The 20,027-nt window shown below is 45.6% G+C and overlaps 1 protein-coding gene across 3 annotated transcripts in view; it reads left to right on the forward strand.

Annotated features, from left to right (window-relative positions):
• MGMT (O-6-methylguanine-DNA methyltransferase) overlaps window positions 1–20,027 on the forward strand; it is a 366,049-nt gene that overhangs the window by 339,618 nt on the left and 6,404 nt on the right. Inside the window, exons 6-8 of one of the 3 annotated variants that reach the window (XM_047825010.1) lie at window positions 3,170–3,260; window positions 4,556–4,693; window positions 19,787–19,913. In XM_047825010.1, the coding sequence (XP_047680966.1) occupies window positions 3,170–3,260; window positions 4,556–4,693; window positions 19,787–19,913 (356 nt within the window). Of the gene's footprint in view, window positions 1–3,169; window positions 3,261–4,555; window positions 4,712–19,786; window positions 19,914–20,027 lie in introns of all 3 variants that reach the window. The other 2 variants (XM_047825012.1, XM_047825011.1) reach the window with 2 other exon arrangements.

Below are 20,027 nucleotides of genomic sequence, written 5' to 3' on the forward strand. Positions count from 1 at the left end.
TGGGGGAGCACCCATGGGGGCGCCCGGGCCCCAGCCCTTTCCCTCGGGAGCCAGCACGACGCCGCCCCCACCCCGTGGGAGGCAGGAAAGTGTCGTGCAAGGCCCCATTGCTTCTTGGCTCCAACCCCGTCTTCTGCCCTTCACTTCCAGGCGGCGGGAAATGGCTCCCTCCCACTGGGATAGACGGTGTCCAGGCTCCCGGCAGGTCGGCCCTGGGGTGGTGGAGGCCGGGACTCCAGTCACTGCAGACAGAGGAAATTGGCCCAGGACCGGAGGCAGGCTTTTGAGAACAAGCCCCGGCCTGTAAATAGTGGCCCAGGTCCGTCCACAGTGCCGCTGCCCACTCCCCCGGCCCGCGACCCCCGCCATCCTGCAAGTGAGCACAGCCCACGTCTGCGGCTTCAGGAGGGCCCGGCTATGGGATGCTGTTGACGAGGCATTTATAAATATTTCATCTTCACGTTAAAAATACGGGACCGGGAACCATCAGCAGCTGACAACAGAAGGGCTTTCTCTGCTGGTCGTGGGGGTAGAACCCAACAGCAGATGTGGCTCGGGCCAAAGGACCAAAGGGTTGTGAGTCAGAAACGTGTAAACGGCTGCTGTTGTCAAGGCAGTTGTAGCCCGGACCTGTGGGGGTCGAGGATCTCAGACGGGCCTGTCGTTGCCTCCGAGTGTGTGCCAGGCGTAGACTGCTCATACAAAACAAAATGGATGGTTTATTTACGTCTGGTGCCATTAAGAATGGAGGAGAAAAGTTCAGCCCAGGATAAGAAGCTTAAATCTTGATTTTCCCCTTCCCCCTCGCAAAAAGAATGGATTCCTTGCATTGTAAATTATCCAGCCCTTGTCCTTGGCTTGGCAGCTACTTCGGGCTGGTGTGGACATTGCATAATCTTAAATATTGATTCTTGTTAGACTAAAAAAAAAAGAAAAAGTCCAAGTGCACGGGGCTCCACCGGTCTGCCTGTCCAGGAAATCACCTTCCCCATAGCTCACTTCTGATGGCCTCTAGCCTTCCTGACAGCAAGATCCATTCTGATTAGAAAAGTTCCAGGAGAAAAAGCAACGGTCAGAATCACTTCCTCCATTGCAGCAAACAACGGCTGGACTCCTGCCCTCCTGAGCTTTCTGCACAGAGCAAACCAGGGTGAGCCCACGTCCCCCGGCTCTTCTCCCGTCGCCCCCCAAACTCAGCTGCCCCTGCCGCTCCCATTCACGGCCTCTGCACCGAGTGTTGGGGTGCACCCCTGCTGAGAGCTACAGGCTCCCCCCAGACGCTTGTCCCCGAGAGATACTTAGCGTGGCCAAGAGCCTATCCCACTCACGGAAGAAATGTCCTTTTAGAACGAGAATCATTTTCAGAAAAAGAAAGCTCTGTGGTATTTGCCGCTGGACCACCGAGGCCTCTAGGCGCCGAGATAATTAAGGCTTGGGTTTTAGCAGAACGGAGAGAATGATCTTTGTGGACATCCGTTAGGGTTAAAAATGAACCGCTGATCACCCCTGCGACGCACAGACCACATCGCACTGCGGGGGGGAGGCGGCAAACATCAGGCAGAGAACGTGTCTCCCGTCCCAGGCCCGGTGACGCCACTTCCATGACTAAACACAGAAGGAAAACCCAACCGTGAACTATTTTCTTCAGGTTGGCCACTTGTGGTGCAGTTTCACGAAACACAATTAACGTCCGGCGTCCTCTGCGGCCAGAATTTCACGGTGTGTTACCTGAGCAGCCAGCTTCCGTTAACTGGCCGGGAGCAGCGAAGGCAGGGAGGTCTGTTGACTGATGTCTTCGGTTTGATGTTTCAAAGGCCTTCCTCCAAAAATGGTTTCTAGTTACTCCAGGCTGTCCCTTGAATTACCGCAGACACCCAAGGTTGCTGGCGAGATGAGGGTACGTGTTAGGACGGGGCCCCTGCTCCCCAGTTACGGGGACTGCTCTCTCCTGCAGTTACCGGAAGAGGCTCTCGGCACGGAAGCTTGTGTCCGGGCGTAACGCGGAGGCTCATGTGTTCAAGGCAAGCCGACCGATTGCTTGGTCTCCTGGATTGGTTCAGATGGGTTCCGCTACAAGAAAGCGGCAAAGCAGGGCCTCTTGGTTTGCACTGTGGGCGGCTCTTGCCGGGACCCTTGCATACACCTAAGATACCCTCCTTCCAGCATTTTCTGAGCCTACCGGAGTACCAGGGTCATGGTGAGCAAGTTCCACAGTGAGCCTCGAGGTCGCTGGTGCAAACACCAGCCGCCAGGCTCCCAAGGCCCTGCCAGACCCAACGGGCTCTTCCTGAGGTTTGGCTCAAGCCGCAGAGGGCCCAACGGTCCCGAGAAGATGCAGCAGGTCAGCATTGCACAAACAGCCCTGTAGTCAGATGAGCCGTCTGGCCCATAAAGCAGGCCCAGGAAAACATCTCCGTGTGGACCGTTTGTTGCTGGTGGTGTCACCTGAAAATAGACTGGTCAATTTGTATTTCTTTTCAAAAGTCTCTGCTTGTCAGCACGGCCCTCCCCACAGCCTGGTTCCAGTCCCCACCCCAGCGAGGCTGCATGCAGGAGCCTCTACAGACAGCAGGTGCCACGTAGGGTCCGGCCCCTGGCCGCCCCCTTTCTCTCCAGAACTGTCCCCGGACCTGCAGGCTACCTCAGCCTCGTGAACCGAGTGTCCTTCCCGTTTCCTCCGTTCCTAACCGTCTGATTCAGTGGTTTCACATTCTCAGGCTCTCCCTTAACTTTTATGAAGAAGAAGGAGAAGGAGAAGAAAAGGGAGAAGAAGGAGGAGGGGGAGGGGGAGGGGAGGGGAGGAGAGGGGAGGGGAGGGGGGGGATGAAGAAGAAGAAGAGGAAGAGGAAGAGGAAGGAGAAGGGAAAATGGTATCAGCTTCCCGGTGTCCAAGAATGATTTGTGTTTTTCAAGTTGTATTTTCTATTTCTGTTCCCTGTCTCGGCCGCTCATCCCTGAGCTCCTCCAACGACCCTCGCGGAGACCAGTCATTCCTAACAATTTCCAGCACCCAGTCCCCATACGCTGCTCCACGGCTGCCTCATTACAAACTTACTTATGTCCAAGAGATGCTCTAGCCCCCCCCCCCCCCCCCGTAAAAACTGCCTTTGGCTTAGAAGTTCCCCCATACAGATGCTTCATTTAATTTCTTTGCTTCTCTGTGTCTTAGTTTCCCCACATGGATCAGACCTTGTCAAACAGGCAGCTTGGGGCTGCCCGATGGCCCCGGAGAGAAAGCCCAGAGCCCTCTGATGCCTCACGTGAGTACAGCGCTTTGCAGTTCACATGGCCTCTTTCTCCTTCTGGGCAGCAGCTTCTGCGGTCCATGACACCGTTCCCATCTCAGAGATGAGAAGTCGGAGTGTAGGCTTTTCTTGAGGTCTCTGGTCTTGAGCCTGGATTTTGACCAGGCCTTGTGACCCCAAACCCTGAGTCCTGTCCAGTTCACACGGATGTGACTTCACAGCACAAGGGAAGGTCCTGTGCAGCCCTTCGTGGCGGAATATGCTGTTTGAACTTGGCTGTGCCTTTGCCTGAGCTCAGCATTCTGAGTGTTGCGACATGAACAGCCTTCCGGCCCCAAGCGGCCAGAAGCAGACGCCACGCCCGGCAGAAGACACCACCTCCATGTTTGAAAGTAGACCCACGTGCCTGAGGTGCTGTGGTCTCCTGTCGGGCAGCCAGCAGGCCTCCGCACCTGCCAGGGGGTGGCGGGGAGCAGGTCTCCCGCAAGTGTGCACGGGGCAGTCACGGTGGGACCGGGGAGCCGCCCCCGGAGAAGACGGGAGAGTGGTGAGCGTCTGTGTGGACTCACCTGTGTGGCTCCAGAACCTTCCATCAGCTGGTGCTCAGGGCTCTCTGCAGAGGCCTGCTTGCTTTGGAATTGGCGCGTGAACCAAAACAGGATTTCTGGAAGGAATCCTTCCTGTTCCTCAAACCTCCTCTTTCCTGCCCTGGCCCTGGCCCTGGCCCTGGCCAAGCAAGGTCTGCCAACTCCAAGTTATCAAAGTGCTCTCTCCACCTGTCCTATGGGGCACTTGTCCCAGTGGCTCTTAAATTCTGGTGGAGTAAGTGGAGACACTTCTTTCGTTCCTGAATGGGAAGATTCAGTGTCTTAAAGTCTGTAGTCTCCAAATTATAAATTCTGTGTAGTATCACACTGATTCTGAAGTTATTTAGAAGAGTAAATGCACAAAAATAGCTAAGAAAAAACATTTTAAAGGTTCTCAGAGAAGGTTTGCCCTTCTGGGAATAAAAATACGTTTCAAAAAAAAAAAGCTGCCGAAATTAAAATAAATGGTGTCTGGGAAGGAAAACCCAAAAAGGTCAGTGGAAGGAAAATAAGGAGTTGTCACTATGATACTTTAAATCAGCAGAAAGGATGTGCTGATAATTCAGCGTGTGGTTTGAGTATAACTCGTCCCCATGTTTAAAAAAAAAAAGTAAATTTCTCCTCATATCAAACATAAAATTAAACTCTGGAGAGATTACAGACCCATGAAACTATCAGAGTATCAGGATGCAAGGTAAGAGGATTTTGTTTTTAAATCTTCAGATGGAGAATGTCATCCTAAGCAAAGACGTGGAAGCCATGAGGGAAAGGCTGACGCACAGATCACCAGGGGCAGGGGCCGGCGGGCACGGGGACAGAAGCCCAAAGCAAAGCTGTCGACCTGGAGAAGATCATTGCAAGGTATAGACAGAGAAAGCGGTAAGAGCCACAAAATACAAGGAGCAGCTGCAAATTAACAAGAAACAGACGACGCAGTAGAAAAAATGGGGAGATGACCACAGGTGCTTCACAGAAAACAAACGGTCCACGAATATGTGAAATACACTAAACCTCACTGGGAGTTAAGAAAATGCAGATTGAGGGGCGCCTGGGTGGCTCAGTCGGTTGAGCGTCCGACTTCGGCTCAGGTCGTGATCTCACGGTTCGTGGGTTCGAGCCCCACATCAGGCTCTGTGCTGACAGCTCACAGCCTGGAGCCTATTTTGGATTCTGTGTCTCCCTCTCTCTCTCTGCCCCCCCCCAAACTCTCTGTCACTGTCAAAAATAAATAAACATTAAAAAAAAATAATAAGGGGCGCCTGGGTGGCTCAGTTGGTTGAGCGTCTGACTTCGGCTCAGGTCACGATCTCACGGTCCGTGGGTTCGAGCCCCGCGTCAGGCTCTGTGTTGATGGCTCAGAGCCTGGAGTCTGTTTCAAATTCTGTGTCTCCCTCTCTCTCTGCCCTTCCCCCGTTCATGCTGTTTCTCTCTGTCTCAAAACTAAATAAACGTTAAAAAAAATAATAATAATAAAATGCGGATTGAAACAGGAAGGTAGCATTCTCACTAATGACATCAGCAAAAAAAAAAATTCAAGTTTTCATTTTAATTCCAGTGTAGTTAACATGCAACGTTGTGTTGGCTTCAGGTGTACAGTGGAGTGACATAGTAGGGTGACATGTTCGTCACAAGCGTACTCTGAGTCCCCCCTCTGGCAGCCACCACTTTGTTCTCTGTAGTTAAGACTCTGTGTCTTGATTTGCGTCTCTCCCTCTTTTTTTCCCTTCGCCCATTTGTTTCGTTTCTTAAATTCCACACGTGAGTGAGTGAAATCGTATGCTATTTGCCTTTCCCTGTTTTAGCATCATACTCTCTAGCCCCATCCATGCTGTTGCAGAAGGCAGGATTTCATTCCTTTTAGGGCCGAATGATACTGCTCTGTGTACGTATACATACTCCACATCTTTCTTCTTCATTCATCGGTCTGTGAACACTCGGGCCGCTTCCATAATTTGGCCGTTGTAGAGAACGCTGCTATGAACCGAGGTGCACGTATCCCTTTGAATCAGTGTTTTTGTATTTGGGGGGTAAATACCCAGTAGTGTGATTGCTGGATGGTACAGTAGTTCTATTTTTAAGTTTTGGGGGAAACTCCATACTTGGCTGCACCAGTTTGCATCGCCATCAGCAGTGCAAGAAGGTTCCTTTTTCTCCACATTCTCACCAACACTTGTTGTTTCTTGTGTTTTGATTTTAGCCATTCTGACAGGTGTGAGGTGGGGTCTCCTTGTGGCTTTGATTTGTATTTCCCTGATGATGAATGATGGTGAGCACCTTTTCATGTGTCTGTTGGCCATCTGGATGTCTTTGGAAAAGTGTCTGTTCATGTCTTCTGCCCCTTTTCTGATTGAATTACTTGTTTTTGGGGGTGTTAAGTTATAGAAGTTCTTTATATATTTTTGACACTAACCTTTTATCTGTCGTTTACAAATGTCTTCTCCCATTCCATGGGTTGTCTTTAGTTTTGTTGATCGTTGCCTGTGCTGTGCAGAAGCTTTTTATTTTGACGTAGTCTCAATAGTTTATTTTTGCTTTGTTTCCCTTGCCTCAGAAGACAGATCTAGAAAAATATTGCTACAGCCAATGTCGGAGAAATTACCACCTATGTTCCCTTCTAGGATTTGTATGGTTTCAGGTCTCACATTTAGGTCTTTAATTCATTTTGAATTTATTTTTGTGTGTGGTGCAAGAAAGCGGTCCAGTTCATTGTTTTGCATGTAGCTGCCCAGTTTTCCCAGCGCCGTTTGTTGAAGAGACTTTTTCCCACTGCGTATTCTGGCCTCCTTTGTCAAAGATTCATTGATTATAAAATTGTCGGTTTGTCTCTGGGTTTTCTAGTCTGCGTTGATCTGTGCATATGCCAGTGCTGTACTGTTTTGATTACTATGGCTTTGTAATATAACGTGTGATGTCTCCAGCTTTGTTTTTCTTTCTCAAGATTGCTTAGCTACTTGGGGGTCTTGGCTCCAAAGTTTAGGATTGTTTGTTTTAGTGCTGTGGACACTGCTGGTGATGCTTTTGGGGGGATTGCATTAAATCTGTGGATTGCCTTGGGGAGTGTAGACATTTTAACAACGTCTGTTCTTCTAGTCCCTGAGCGTGGGATGTCTTTCTGTCTCTTTGTGCCGCCTTCAGCTTCTTTGATCGCCAGTTTATGTTTTCGGAGTGCACATCTTTCCCGTCTTTGGTTACATTTATTCTTAGGTATCTTATTGTTTTTGGTGCAGCTGTAAATGGATTGCTTCCTTAATTTCTCTTTCTGCTGCTTCATCATTAGCGCATAGAAAGGCAACAGATTTCTGCACATTGATTTTGTGTCCTGAACTCATTTATCAGTTCTAGTCGTTTTTTGGTGGCATTTTCAGGGTTTTCGACATGTAGAACCAGGTCATCTGCAAACAGTGAAAACTTGACTTCTTCCGTACCAATTCGGATGCCTTTTACTTCTTTCCACTGTCTGCTTGCTGTGGCTAGGACTTCGAATGTTGTGTTGAATAAATGTGGTGACAGTGGACATCCTTGTCCTGTTTCTGACCTTAAGGGAAGAGCTCTCAGTTTTTCCCCATTGAGTATGATGTTTGCTATGAGTTTTTCACATGAAACCTTTACTGTGTTGAGGTACATTCCCTTTAAACCTACTTTGTTAATTTTTTTTGTAGCTTTTTTTGCCATAAATGGACGTTGTACCTTGTCAGCTGCTTTTCCTGCATTTATTAAAATGATCAGGGGCGCCTGGGTGGCGCCGTCGGTTGAGCGTCCGACTTCAGCCAGGTCATGATCTCGCGGTCCGTGAGTTCGAGCCCCGCGTCGGGCTCTGGGCTGTTGGCTCAGAGCCTGGAGCCTGTTTCCGATTCTGTGTCTCCCTCTCTCTCTGCCCCTCCCCCGTTCATGCTCTGTCTCTCTCTGTCCCAAAAATAAATAAAAAACATTGAAAAAAAATTTTTAAAAAAATGATCATACGGTTTTTATCCCTTTCTCCCATTGATGTGATGTATCACATTGATTTGCAAACATTAAACCACCCTTGCACCCCGCGAACAAATCCCACTTGATTGTGGTGAGTGACGTTTTTAATGTATTGTTGGATTCAGTTTGCTGGTATTTTGTTGAGGAATTTTGCCTTTATGTTCATCAGAGGTACTGGCCTGTAGTTCTCTTTTTTTTTGTGGTGTCTTTATCTGGTTTTGTTATCAGGACAATGTGGGCTTCGTAGAATGAATTTGGAAATTCTTCTTCCTTTTTTTTTTTTGGAGTAGTTTGAGAATGGTAGAATTCATCTGTGGAGCCGTCTCGTCCTGGAATTTTGCTTGTTGGCAGTTTTTTGATTACTGACTCAATTTCATTGCTGGTAATCAGTCCGTTCCGATTTTCTATCTCTTCCTAATTCTGTTTTAGTAGAATATATGTTTCTAGGCATTTATCCATTTCTCTACATTGTCCAGTTTGTTGGCATAGAATTTTTCATAATAATTTCATATAATTGTATATGTGTGGTGTTGATTGTTATTTCTTTTCTTTCACTTATGAATGTGTTTATTTGAGTCCTCCCTTCCTCCCCACCCCCCACCTCCACCATGGGCCCTTCCCCCCCCCCCACCCCATCTCTCTTTTTGGATAAGTCTGGCTAGAGGTTTATCAATTTTGTTGATCTCTTCAAAGAACCAGCTCCTGGTTTGTTGATATGTTCTATTGTTTGTTCAGTTTCTATGTCATTTGTTTCTGCTCTAGATTAGCAAAAAGTTTGACTGACAGCAGCCTTGCCACAATGTAAGTCTCTCAAGAGCAGTAAATGTTTGTCCTTTGAGTCACAGCTTTGTCCCCAGCACGTAGCACACTGCCTGATATCTAGTAGCCACTCAATAAGTAATTTTTAAAAATTTTTTTAAAAATTGTGCTGAAATAAACAACATTTGTCATTTTCACTATTTCTAAGAGTACAGGTCAGCATAGTTGAGCACGTCTGCTTTGTACCTTTCGATGCCATCATCTTCAAAACTTCCCCATCTTGCACAGCTGGAACTCTGGCGCATGCAACCCTAGCTGCCTGTCCCCTCCCCCCACCCCAGCCCCTGACAACTACCTTTCTGCTTTCTGTGTCTGTGAATTTGACTGCTGTGGGGACCTCAGATTAGAATCATGAAGTATTTATCCTTTTATGACAACTATTTTTAAATGAAGCAATGAACTATTGTGAGTAAAGATAGGCAGCAAAAGATTTTTAAATTACTTTCCAGTTACACTGAGATATAATTGACATGTAACATTGTATCAGTTTGAGGTGTCCATGATGATTGGATACATGTATCAATTGTGAAATGATCACCACAGTCAAGTTCACCAATGTCCATCACCTCACAGTTATAAAACATACTTTTTCCTTGTAATAAGAACTTTTAAGATCTTCTTTCTTAGCGACTTTCAAGTATATGAAGCAGTATTACTAGAACCCATTTCTTACAAGTTACAAATTGAAAGATTGTAACCCAGACCCTCCAACCCCACCCCCATGTCTGGCAACCTCATCTGGTCTGTTTCTATGAGTTTAGTTTTTTAGATTCCACCTAGAAGTGAGATCACACAGTATTTGTCTGTTTCTGTCTCATTTATTTCACTTAGCATAATTCCCTCAAGGTTCATCCACGTTGTCACAAATCCTTCATTTTTATGGCGGAATAGTATCCCATTGTATGTGTGCGTGTGTATGTATATTATGTATATATATATCACATTTTCTTCATTCATTGTTGGACACGTAGATTGTTTCCATGATGTGACTACTGTAAATATGCTGCAGTAAACACAGGGGTGCACATACCCCTTGGGAAGGTGACATCATTTCCTTTGGATGTAGACCCAGAAGTGAACATAGTAGATCATATGGTAGTTCTATTTTTAATTCTTTGAGGAATCTCCATACTGTTTTCCTTAGAAGCTGCACCAGTGTGCATTCCCACCAACTGTGCACAGCAGTTCTCATTCTCCACGTTCTCACCAACGTTGGCCTCTTGTCTTCCATGATGAATCCTTCAAGGCAAGAGATGACCTCTCATTGTGGTTTGAGTGTGCATTTCCCCAGTCATTAGTGATGTTGAGCACCTTTTCATATACCTGTTGGCCATTTGAATATCTGGGGAAAATGTGTAGGACTTTTGCCCTTTTTAATTGATTTTTTTTTTTTTTTGCTCTCGAGTTTTATGTATTGCTTACATTTTTTTAAATTGAGCCTTATCAGATGGGTGGTTTACAAGTGTTTTCTCCCATTCTATAGGTTACCTTGTCACTTCATTGATGGATTTTTTTTCTTCTGTGCAGAAGCTTATTAGGTAAATGTGGGCCCCCTTGTTTATTTTTTTTTATTTGCATTTTAGGTGTCCTATCCAAAAGAAAGAATTATTGTCAAAGCCAAAATGCTTCTCTCCCCTCTGTTTTCTTCTGAGAGTTTTGTGGTTTCAAATTAAGTCTTTAGTCAAACACTTTGAGTTAATTTTTGTGAGTGGTATAAGCTGTAGGTTGACTTTTTTACATGTGAATTTCTAATTTTGAAAAGACTGTATTTTCTCCATTGAATATTGTTGACTTCCTTGTCAAGTATTAGCCAATGGTATACGTGTGGGTTACTTCTGGACTCTGAGTTCTGTTTAATGGGTCTGCATGTCTCTTTTTATGCCAGCCCTATAGTGTTCTCATTACTCGAGTTTTGTAACACAGCTTGAAATCAGGGTGGGTGATGCCTCCGGCTTTGTTCTTTCTCTGGGTTGCTTTGGCCTCTCAGTGTCTTTCGTGCTTCCATACAAATCGTTGGACTGTTTGTTCTCTGGGATTTTGATAGGGATTGCATGGGGTCTATAGATGGCTTTGAGGGGTAGTATGTAGACATTTTAATAATACCAATTCTTCCAATCCATGCACATAGGGTATCTTCCCAGTTATTTGTGTCTCCAGTTTCTTTCATCAGTAGCTTATCGTTTTCAGTGCCGAGATCTTTGACCTCCTCAGTTAAAATTATTCCTAAGTATTTTATTGGTTTTGATCTTTTGTAAATAGGATTATTTTCTTTATTTCTTTCTCAGATAATTTTTGTTAGTGTATAGAAACAGTAATGGTTTTGTATATTGATTTTGTATCTTGTAATTTTACGGAATTCATTGATTGGATTTAATAGTATTTTGGTGGAACTTAGGATTCTGTTTCTATAAAGTTGTGTCATCCGCAAATAGAGACAATTTTGCTTCTTTCCAATTCTGATGACTTTTATTTATTTTTCTTACCTGATTGCTCTAGCCAGGACTTTCAAAAATAGATACTCTCAAACAGACACATAGACCAATGGAATAGAATAGAGACTCCAGAATTGGACCCACAAACGTATGGCCAACTAATCTTTGACAAAGCAGGAAAGACTATCCAATGGAAAAAAGACAGTCTCTTTAACAAATGGTTCTGGGAGAACTGGACAGCAACATGCAGAAGGTTGAAACTAGACCACTTTCTCACACCATTCACAAAAATAAACTCAAAATGGATGAAGGACCTGAATGTGAGACAGGAAACCATCAAACCTAGAGGAGAAAGCAGGAAAAAACCTCTCTGACCTCAGCCGCAGCAATTTCTTACTTGACACATCTCCAAAGGAAAGGGAATTAAAAGCCAAAATGAATTATTGGGACCTCATGAAGATAAAAAGCTTCTGCACAGCAAAGGAAACAATCAACAAAACTAAGAGGCAACCGATGGAATAGTAAAAGATATTTGCAAATGACACATCAGACAAAGGGCTAGTATCCAAAATCTATAAAGAACTCACCAAACTGCACACCTGAAAAACAAATAATCCAGTGAAGAAATAGATAGAAAATATGAATAGACACTTCTCTAAAGAAGACATCCAGATGGCCAACAGGCACATGAAAAGATGTTCAACGTCACTCCTCATCAGGGAAATACAAATCAAAACCACACTCAGATATCACCTCACACTAGTCAGAGGGGCCAAAATGAACAAATCAGGAGACTATAGATGCTGGAGAGGATGTGGAGAAACGGGAACCCTCTTGCACTCTTGGTGGGATGCAAATTGGTGCAGCCACTCTGGAAAGCAGTGTGGAGGTTCCTCAGAAAGTTAAAAATAGACCTACCCTATGACCCAGCAGTAGCACTGCTAGGAATTTACCCAAGGGATACAGGAGGGCTGATGCATAGGGGCACTTGTACCCCCATGTTTATAGTGGCACTTTCAACCATAGCCAAATTATGGAAAGAGCCTAAATGTCCATCAACTGACAAATGGATAAAGAAGATGTGGTTTATATATACAATGGAATACTAGTTGGTGATGAGAAAGAATGAAATCTGGCCATCTGTAGCAACGTGGAGGGACCTGGAGGGTATTATGCTAAGTGAAGTAAATCAGGCAGAGAAAGACAGATACCATGTTTTCACTCTTATGTGGATCCTGAGGAACTTAACAGAAGATGATGGGGGAGGGGAAGGGGAGAAAAACGTTTCAGAGAGGGAAGGAGGCAAACCATGGGAGGCTCTTAAATACTGAGATCAAACTTGAGAGTTGATGGAGGGTGGGGGAGTGGGGGAGTGGGGAAAGTAGGTGATAGGCATTGAGGAGGGCACTGGGCATTGTATGGAAACCAATTTGACAATAAATTATATATATATAAAATTATATATATATATATATATATACACACACACATATATATACACATACATATATACATACACACACACACATATACAAAAGTAACTGTCAAAACATAAAAAAAAAGAAAAAAAGACATACTCTCTTACATGTTATGTGGGTAAATGAGACCATTTGGAAATACCTAATCCAAATTTAAAGTTCATGTTTAAAAAGTGAACTAACCATTCTACTTCAGGAGCAATCCCTTACAAAAATACTGATTTATGCACAAACATACGAGTTACAAGGATGTTCTTTGTAGCATCTCTCAGTGTAAACTTTTGTGGAAGGAAAATACTGGCACTAAGACGTTCAAGAATCATAAGCATGGGGACCTGTGGGTTTTTACAAAGTGAACGAACATACCAGGATCCCTCCTACCTTCTCCTAGTCGCCACTACCCCACCCAAGGGTACCTCAACTTGGACCTTTCACACTGATTCATTTTGCCTATTTTTGACCTTTATGTAAATGGAAATCACATAGTGTATTCTCTTTTCACGTCTGGCTTCTTGCAGTCAACATTGCGTTAGGAAGGGTTCATCCATGTGAGTGCGTGTAGTAATAAGAAACCTGTTTTCATTGTTGTATAGAATATTTATATTATATGAATATGCCACAATTTTATTTTTTCATTTTACTATTGATGGACATGTTTCCATTTGGGGGATATTAAAAATAGTGCTGCGGGGGTGCCTGGGTGGCTCGAGTAAGCATCCAACTCTTGATTTCAGCGAAGGGTATGATCTCACAGTTCATGAGTTTGAGCCCCGCGTCGGGCTCTGCGATGACAAGGCTGAGCCTGCTTGGGAGTCTCTCTCTCCCTCTTTCTCTGCCCCTCCCGTGCTCTCTTTCTCTGTCTCTCAAAATAAATTAATAAACTTAAAAAAAAATAGTGCTGCTCACGGAAGCTTTGCAAAGTGAAGGATATGTCCGTTACCTTGATTGAGGTGATGGTGTATTGGGTGTGTGTATATGTCCAAACTTGTCAAGTTCTGTACATTAAATATGCAGTTTTCTGTATGTCAGTTATGCTTCAGTGAAGCTAGTAAAACCCAGTGCTGTTATTAGCATGTTTTTTCATGTGACTTAGTATACATGTGCACATTGCTGTGGGGTGTGCAGCTGGCACTGGGATTGCGGAGTCGTAATGTGCAGCTTTACCAGGTTCTACCAAAGAATTGACTAAAATAGTTGTACCGATTTATACTCACACCAGCAGTGTGTGAGAGTTCCTCTTGGTTTATGTATTTGCCAAAACCTGGTATTACCTGATTTATCATAATTAGCCCATTCCGGTAGAGGGTAGTCATTCCTCTTTGTGGTTTATTTTTCATATCCCTGGTGATAAGTGAACTTTAGGATCTTTTTTGTGTTTATTGATTATTTCTGTGAATTTCCTGTTCAAGTCTTTTGTCCATTTTTTTTTTAAGCTCTCTGTTTTTTCTTATTGATATGTGGGACTTCTTTATATTCTGAGATGAGTTCTCTGTCAGGTATCTGTCTAGCAAATACCTTCTCCCACTCTATGGCTTGTGTTTTCATGCTGTTGAAGTTACTGTTTTGAAGAACAGAATTGCCTAATTGTAAGGTGGTCCAACTTAACAACTTATGGTTGAAGCTTTTTGTGTCCTATATAATATATCTTTGCCTGGCATATTTATAAACATACTCTCCTGTGTTTCCTTCTGAAAACTTTATCTGCTACATTCAGCCACAGATCCATCTGGACTTGATTTTTCTGTATGGTGTGAGACAGGGGTTAAAATTCTGTACAGGAGGCTTAGCCACTTGTTGGCCCAGCCCCACCTGGTCACGTGTGGGTCTGTCTCTGGACCCTGTGTTCCATTTGCTTGGACTTTTGAGCCATCGTTGCATCAGTAGTACTCTCCAGTTTAAAGTAAGTGTAGATAGTGTGTGGTCTAAGTTTTCCAGTTTTGTCTTTCTTCAAGATTACCTTGACCATGCGTGGACATCTGCCTGCCCATATAACTTTTAGGTTCAGCTTGTTCTTTTCCACAACACTAAACCTGCTGATATTTTTATTGTGTTTAATCTACAGATAAATTTTGGGAAAATTTACCTCTACTTTATTATGTTTTTAAGCCCACAGAGCATATCCCTCCAGTTATTTAGACCTTTAAAATATTTCTCAATTCTGTTTTGTGGTTTTCTTTGTACCAGTTTGGAACAATTTCTACTCGATTTATCCTTAGATATTTGATGTTCTGCTACCATCGTAAATGGTACCTTTCTTTAAAAAATGGTATCTTTAACATTTTTATCTTCTCCTTTTTGTTGCTATACCATTGTTTTTAACAGCACAGAAAGTGAAATGTTCTCTGTGGTGGGGGCAGATTAAATAAATGCACTTCCTTCTCTACAGCCAGTAGAATAAATGGAGTGGACCCCGTGTACCAACAAGGGGAAGATTATTGGGGAAACATGATGCAGAACATATAAAAGCCATGCTCGGTGTTGCAGTTTTTTAACTATATGGAAATGGGTATCTTGTGAAGTCCTTTGAACGAGGTCTAGAAAGACTGACAGCTGTTTGGTAACAGTGTATCACCAGGGAAGAGGACTTCAGGCAGAGCTGGGGTGGAGGAGGATTATCTCTTCCTTCGTCTCCATGTGCATGACTTTGATTTTTACAACAAGCTTGGGTTACAAGAGCACGTACAAATGGATTCTTACCTGCTTAATCCCTGTCTTGCTGTTGGCCCAGGACCTGGCCCAGCCCACGGTGAGACCGCCACAAATACTCCAACAGAGCTGATGTTCTGGAGTTTCCTTGGCCTCTGGGGGGCCGTGGGTCTCTTGCAGGCCTTCTGTTCTTTTTGTTTGTTTGTTTTAATTTTTTATGTTTTTTAATTTATCGCGGAGAGAGACAGAGCATGAGTGGGGGAGGGGCAGAGAGAGAGGGAGACAGAATCTGAAGGAGGCTCCAGGCTCTGAGCCATCAGCACAGAGCCCGACGCGGGGCTCGAACTCACGAACTGCGAGATCATGCATGACCTGAGTCGAAGTCAGGTACTTAACCGACTGAGCCACCCAGGTGCCCCAGCAGGAGTTGTTTTCTTGTCCTGTCACTTTGAAGAGTGTATACCACAAACTAACACAAAAAAAATATGTGTTCAGAGCAAAACCACACTGGATGACAAAACCTGGGCTCTCAAGGGCCAACAGGGAGAGATACCAAACCACATATCCTGAGCATAGAAGCAGGTGCCTCAGTCCAAGGGTCCTGGAAAGTTTGGTTTGCGAGCGCTGAGGGTGCTGGGGCTACAGCGATGATCCAAGCAGACAAAAGCCCCCCCCTCCTCAAGGGGCTTATGCTCTAATGGATGACAGTATGGAAGCCAGTTGAATGTGTGGGTAGTAGGGAGAAACACTGAGTAAAAGAAAGAGGGAGAAGGCATGTGGGTGGTGGTTGGGGTAAGGGTGTTAATTTCAGAGCAGGCAAGGACACCTCAGGGTGCAAGACCTGAGTTGGGGGAGCACAGCAAATGCTTGTAATCCATACCCTGGAGCTGGGGTACTTGGGGGGGGGGTGGTGGAGAGGAGGGGACTGTGGGGCTGACTGTGTACATCCTCGAGGCCACTGGGGGAACTCCAGACAGAATGCGGTGAAGGTGGTCTGCCCCGAATTTAGGAGATGCTCTGGCTGCTGTGCTGAGAAAGATGGGGGGGGGGGGGGGGGGCGGTGGAGAAAAGCAGAGGGACGTATTGGGCCACTGGTGTCTCGAGCCAGGGCAGCACAGGTATGGCTCAGACCAGGGTAGAGAAGTGGGATCGGCTGAGATTTCAGATATCCAGCTTAATAACATAAGTTTTGAGGAAATGTAATACACAGGACTGTGGCGTTTAAAAAGTAGGAGTATTCTGGAATGTTCAGAAAATAATAAAACCATTTTTTTTTAATGTTTTTATTCATCTTTGAGAGAGAGAGACAGAGTGCGAGTGGGGGGAGGGGCAGAGAGAGAGAGAGGGAGACACGGAATCCGAAGCAGGCCCCAGGCTCCGAGCTGCCAGCACGGAGCCCCACACGGGGCTTGAACCCACAAACTGTGAGATCATGACGTGAGCTGAGGTCGGACACTCAACCGACTGGGCCACCCAGGCACGCCCAATGAAGCCATTTTAAAAAGCCATCCTTTTGAAGGCTGCTTTTTCTCTTCAAGAAAATGTAACTTCTGGAAATTACCTTCGATGAGGAACCCAGTGTGTATGCTCCACGGGGGACCAAGGGCAGCCTCAGAACAGCCCAGGCAGAGCTGGGGCAGGGCGGGCTGGCTCACCGGGGGTCACGTGAGGCATCACCTCACCCCAGGTAGGACCCAGGCTGTGATCTGGCCTGTGTGGCCTGGAGATGCGGAGTAGGGGCCCCTGTGACACCTTGCCTCCTACAGCTTGTGGACACTAAGTCCTGGGGAGCAGCAGGTGGGAGGAAGACAAGGGCACGTGTGCAGCACCAATGGCTCTCGCACTCAGCTGGGACTCGAGTCCCAGCAACGTCCTCGAGGAAACACGGTTTCCTCAAAAAACCAAAAGCCTGAAGACTGATTCTCCATGGAATGTTGATTTTTCTTCTTCTGCTTTGATAAAACCACAGGACTTCTTCATGACCGCTTTATTGAGAGATAATTCACATACCTTAAAATTTACCCATTTAGGGGCACCTGGGGGGCTCGGTCAGTTAAACGTCCGACTTTGGCTCAGGTCTTGATCTCACAGTTCATGGGTTCGAGCCCTGCATTGGGCTCTGTGCTGACAGCTCAGAGCCTGGAGCCTGCTTCGGATGCTGTGTCTCCCTCTCTCTCTGCCCTTCCCCTGTTCACAGTCTGTCATTCTCTGTCTCTGTCTCTCTCAAAAATAAATAAACATTAAAAAAAAAATTTTTTTTTAATTTCCCATTTAAAGGGTACAATTAAGGTGCACCTGGGTGGCTCAGTCTCTTAAGCCTGACTCTTGATTTTGACTCAGATCCGGATCCCAGGGTCATGGGATCGAGCCCTGCATTGGGCTCCATGCTGAGCATAGAGTCTGTTTAAGATTCTGTCTCCCTGTCTCTCTGCCCCTCCCCCACTGGTGTGCACGCGTTCTCTCTTTCTCTCTCTCTCTCTCTCTCTCTAACTCTGTGTCAAAAGACAAAAAAAATAAATGTACAATTTAATGGTTTTGACCACAGTCAATTTTAGAACATTTTATCGCCTCAGAAAGAATCTCCCCTCATGTTTCTTTAGCTAATCACCCCCTCTCGCCCCGTGTTTCCCGCTCTCAGCAGTCACTAATCTATTTTCTGTTTCTGTGATTTGCCTACTCCGGATGTTGCATATAAATGGAAACTTGGTTTTTGGGGATCAGCTTCCTGCACTTAAGCATAATGTTTTCAGGGGAGCCTGGGTGACTCAGTCCATTGAGCGTCTGGCTTCAGCTCAGTCATGATCTCACGGTTCGTGGGTTCCAGCCCCGCGTCGGGCTCTGTGCTGACAGCTCGGGGCCTGGAGCCTGCTTCGGATTCTGTGTCTCCTCTCTCTGCTCCTCCCCCACTTATACTCTGTCTCTCTTTCAAAAATGAGCAAACATTAAAAAAATAATAAAAAAATCATGTTTTCAAAGTTCGTCTGTGTCCCCTTTACAGCCGAATCCTGTTCCAATGTGTGGGCGCTCCACAATTTTAAAATCCATCCGTAACAGACTTTTGGGTTATTTCTACCTTTTGGCTGTTACGGTTATGCTGTTGTGCACATTCGCGTGCACAGTCTGTGTGTCAACGCAGAGTTCTGTCCCTCAGGTATGTAACTAGGAATGCAAATACTGGGCCACAGGGGGAGGGCTTACCCCTCTGAGAAGGTGCTGGTCTGTGGAAAGTGGCCGCCCCAGTTTCTGTACCCGCACCAGCAGCGTGAGGGGCCAGGCTACCCCGGGACTTTGTGATCCTGGCTGTCCTGGTGGGCGTGAAGGGGCGCCTCCTTGTGGTTTTGACTTGCATTTCCCTGGTGACTGACGATGTCGAGCCTCGTGTCGTGTGCTTGTTGGCCATCGGTGTGTCTTCTAGAAAGAAATGCCCGTTTCTGATCATTTGCCCTTTCAAACGGAGTCACTTGTCCTTTTACTGCCTGTGTTTGCAAGCATTCTTCACACAGTCTGGATGCAGACGCCTCTTCAGACACATGATTTTCAAGTAGTTTCTCCCATCCCGTGGGCTGTCTTTTCGCGGTCTTGATGATGTCTTTGAAACACGGATATTTTCCGTTGAGTCGAAGTTCAGCGTATCTGTTGTTACTTCTGTGATTCGTGGTTTCGGTGTCACATCTAAGATGCACACCACGTCCACTCCATCGCGCACACAGTTGCCAGTTCACATGACAGCCCTTGTCAAATCTGAAGCCCTGGAGACGCCCCTGTGTGTTCTTCTCAGGGCTTCACGGTCGGTCTTGGCTCTTACACGTAGGTCTTTGATCTGCTTTGGAGTTACTTTTTGTATACGGTGTGAGGTAAGATCCACTTCTGTTCTCTGTGTGTGGCTCTCCAGTTGTCCAGCACTGTTTGCTGAAGAGACCGTTCTTTTCCCCTTGAATGGCCCTGGTACCCTTGTCAAAAATCAGTTGACCGTAAATACACAGGGTTATCTCTGGACTCCCAGTTCTACTCCACTGATCTGGATGTGCATGCACTACTACACTGGCTTGATTCCTTCCTTCCTTCCTTTCCTTCCTTCCTTCCTTTCTTTTCTTTCTTTTCTTTCTTTCTTTTCTTTCTTTCTTTCTTTTCTTTCTTTTTTCTTTCTTTCTTTCTTTCTTTCCTTTGTTTCCTTCCTTCCTTCCTTTCTTTCTTTCTTTCTTTTCTTTCTTTCTTTCTTTCTTTTCTTTCTTTTCTTTCTTTCTTCCTTTTCTTTCTTTCTTTTCTTTTCTTTCTTTTTTTCTTTTCTTTTCTTTTCTTTTCTTTTCTTTTCTTTTCTTTCTTTGTAGTAAGTTTTGAAATCAGGAAGTGGAGTCCTCCGACTCTGTTGTTCTTTTATGAGAGGGTCTGGTTGTTCTGGGTCCTGTGCCAGTACCGTATGAATTTTAGGATCCGCTAGTTGGTTTCTAGAAAAAGCCAGTGGTGGTTCTGACAGGGGTTACCTCGAATCTGTAGACCATTGAATCTGCAGCTGGGAAACATTGTCATCCTGACGATACTGTCTTCCAATGGTGAACACGCGGTGTTTTCCCATGTATTTAGGTATTTAATTCCTTCCGATAATAAAACCACAGGTCTTTTTGAAAGCCGCTTGAGTGCATCAGAACAGCTGATCTTCTCAGAATGCCTGCTCTACCAACTCCCTGCGAGAGCAAAGTGCAGAGGCCCCACCGTGTCCAGCAGTTTGGCGGAGAGGAGCAGGTTTGGGTTCTGTTCTACCCTGTAGCAGCCTCCTGCCTCCTGCGGGCCTCAGCCCTCAGCAGCCTGCCCAGGCAGATGGGTGCTCGTCACCCCATCTCCTTGCTCCTTCGGTTC

This window comes from Prionailurus viverrinus, chromosome D2 (assembly GCF_022837055.1).
Source record: "Prionailurus viverrinus isolate Anna chromosome D2, UM_Priviv_1.0, whole genome shotgun sequence".
NCBI lineage: Eukaryota > Metazoa > Chordata > Mammalia > Carnivora > Felidae > Prionailurus > Prionailurus viverrinus.